This window comes from Octodon degus, unplaced genomic scaffold (genome assembly GCF_000260255.1).
Source record: "Octodon degus isolate 3935 unplaced genomic scaffold, OctDeg1.0 scaffold00069, whole genome shotgun sequence".
In the NCBI taxonomy this organism is placed as follows: Eukaryota; Metazoa; Chordata; class Mammalia; order Rodentia; family Octodontidae; genus Octodon; species Octodon degus.
In genome coordinates, this window is record NW_004524645.1 from 5,190,406 (window position 1) to 5,191,447 (window position 1,042).

The 1,042-nt window shown below is 41.7% G+C and overlaps 1 protein-coding gene across 1 annotated transcript in view; it reads left to right on the plus strand.

Moving 5' to 3' along the window:
* The window catches only part of Egfl6 (EGF like domain multiple 6), a 64,170-nt gene extending 63,161 nt beyond the window's left edge, over positions 1 to 1,009 (plus strand). Inside the window, exon 12 of the mRNA XM_012515544.2 lies at positions 624 to 1,009. Coding sequence (XP_012370998.1) covers positions 624 to 734 — 111 coding nt within the window. The 3' untranslated portion in view covers positions 735 to 1,009. The remainder of the gene's footprint in view (positions 1 to 623) is intronic.
* Positions 1,010 to 1,042: the final 33 nt, after the last annotated feature.

Genomic DNA, 1,042 nt, shown 5'->3' on the forward strand with positions numbered 1-1,042 from the left:
TTCTTAGCTTTGCAGGGATTTTTAGAACCTTTTGGGTTTGCTGTAATCATGTTTTCTCTGAACAGAACTCTCAGTGTGGATTCCCAGTGGCTGAAAATCCTACTACTATGTAGTCAAAATATTACTCTGTAGTCAGTATCAAAGCCAGGTTCCATGCAATAATGCTGCACGTCTTAGCTACACTCTCACTAGAGAGATGCGACACCTGACATTCACAGCTGAAAGGAGTGGAACTTTATTCACAGTTGCACAAGTTTCAGGCCATAGTTGGCTGGCTCTAAGGTAGGGCAGCATGGCAGAGGAGAACTCATAAACAGAAGGAGATCAAGAAAGGCAGGAGGGAGGTGCACCCTTAGAGGCCACATCCCCAGTGACCCACTTCCCAATGTCACATTTAGCTCTAAACTCATCAATGAACTAATCCAGGGATGAGTATCATAGCCCATGCTTCAGCCACCTCCCCAAAGCCCCACCTATGAGCACACAAGGCTTGGGGGTGGCATCTCGGTTAAACCATCATAACGCATGAGTGCAGTCCATATTAATCGCTGTGAAATAGTTTGGCTAAATCACTGCTTTGCATATTTTGAAGTAATTTTTTTGTACTCCTTTTCCCTTATTAGGTCATTTTTGAAGCAGAACGTGGCAAAGGCAAAACTGGAGAAATTGCGGTGGACAGCGTCTTGCTCGTTCCTGGCTCATGTCCCAGTGGCCTTTTCACTGTGGAAGGCTGAATGTTGCTATTGTCTTTTCTACCATAACATTTGGCTTTTTTTTTTTTGGTCAGTTTTCTTTTTTTTATGTTATAAGATTCCCCATTTTAGAAATGCAACCTGAAAATTGCAATATACCAATAGAAACACTGTAAAATGTCTCATATCAGATCTGCCAATGTTTGCTTTAAATACAGTGCCACTCTGTCTTCTCCATTATTTCTTTTTTTTTCTCCATCATTTCTGAACTTTTCCCCAACATGTTATAAAATGTGGCAATGATGGTCTGTCCCTTCCCCTCCACCCAACATATCTGATTTTTCTACATA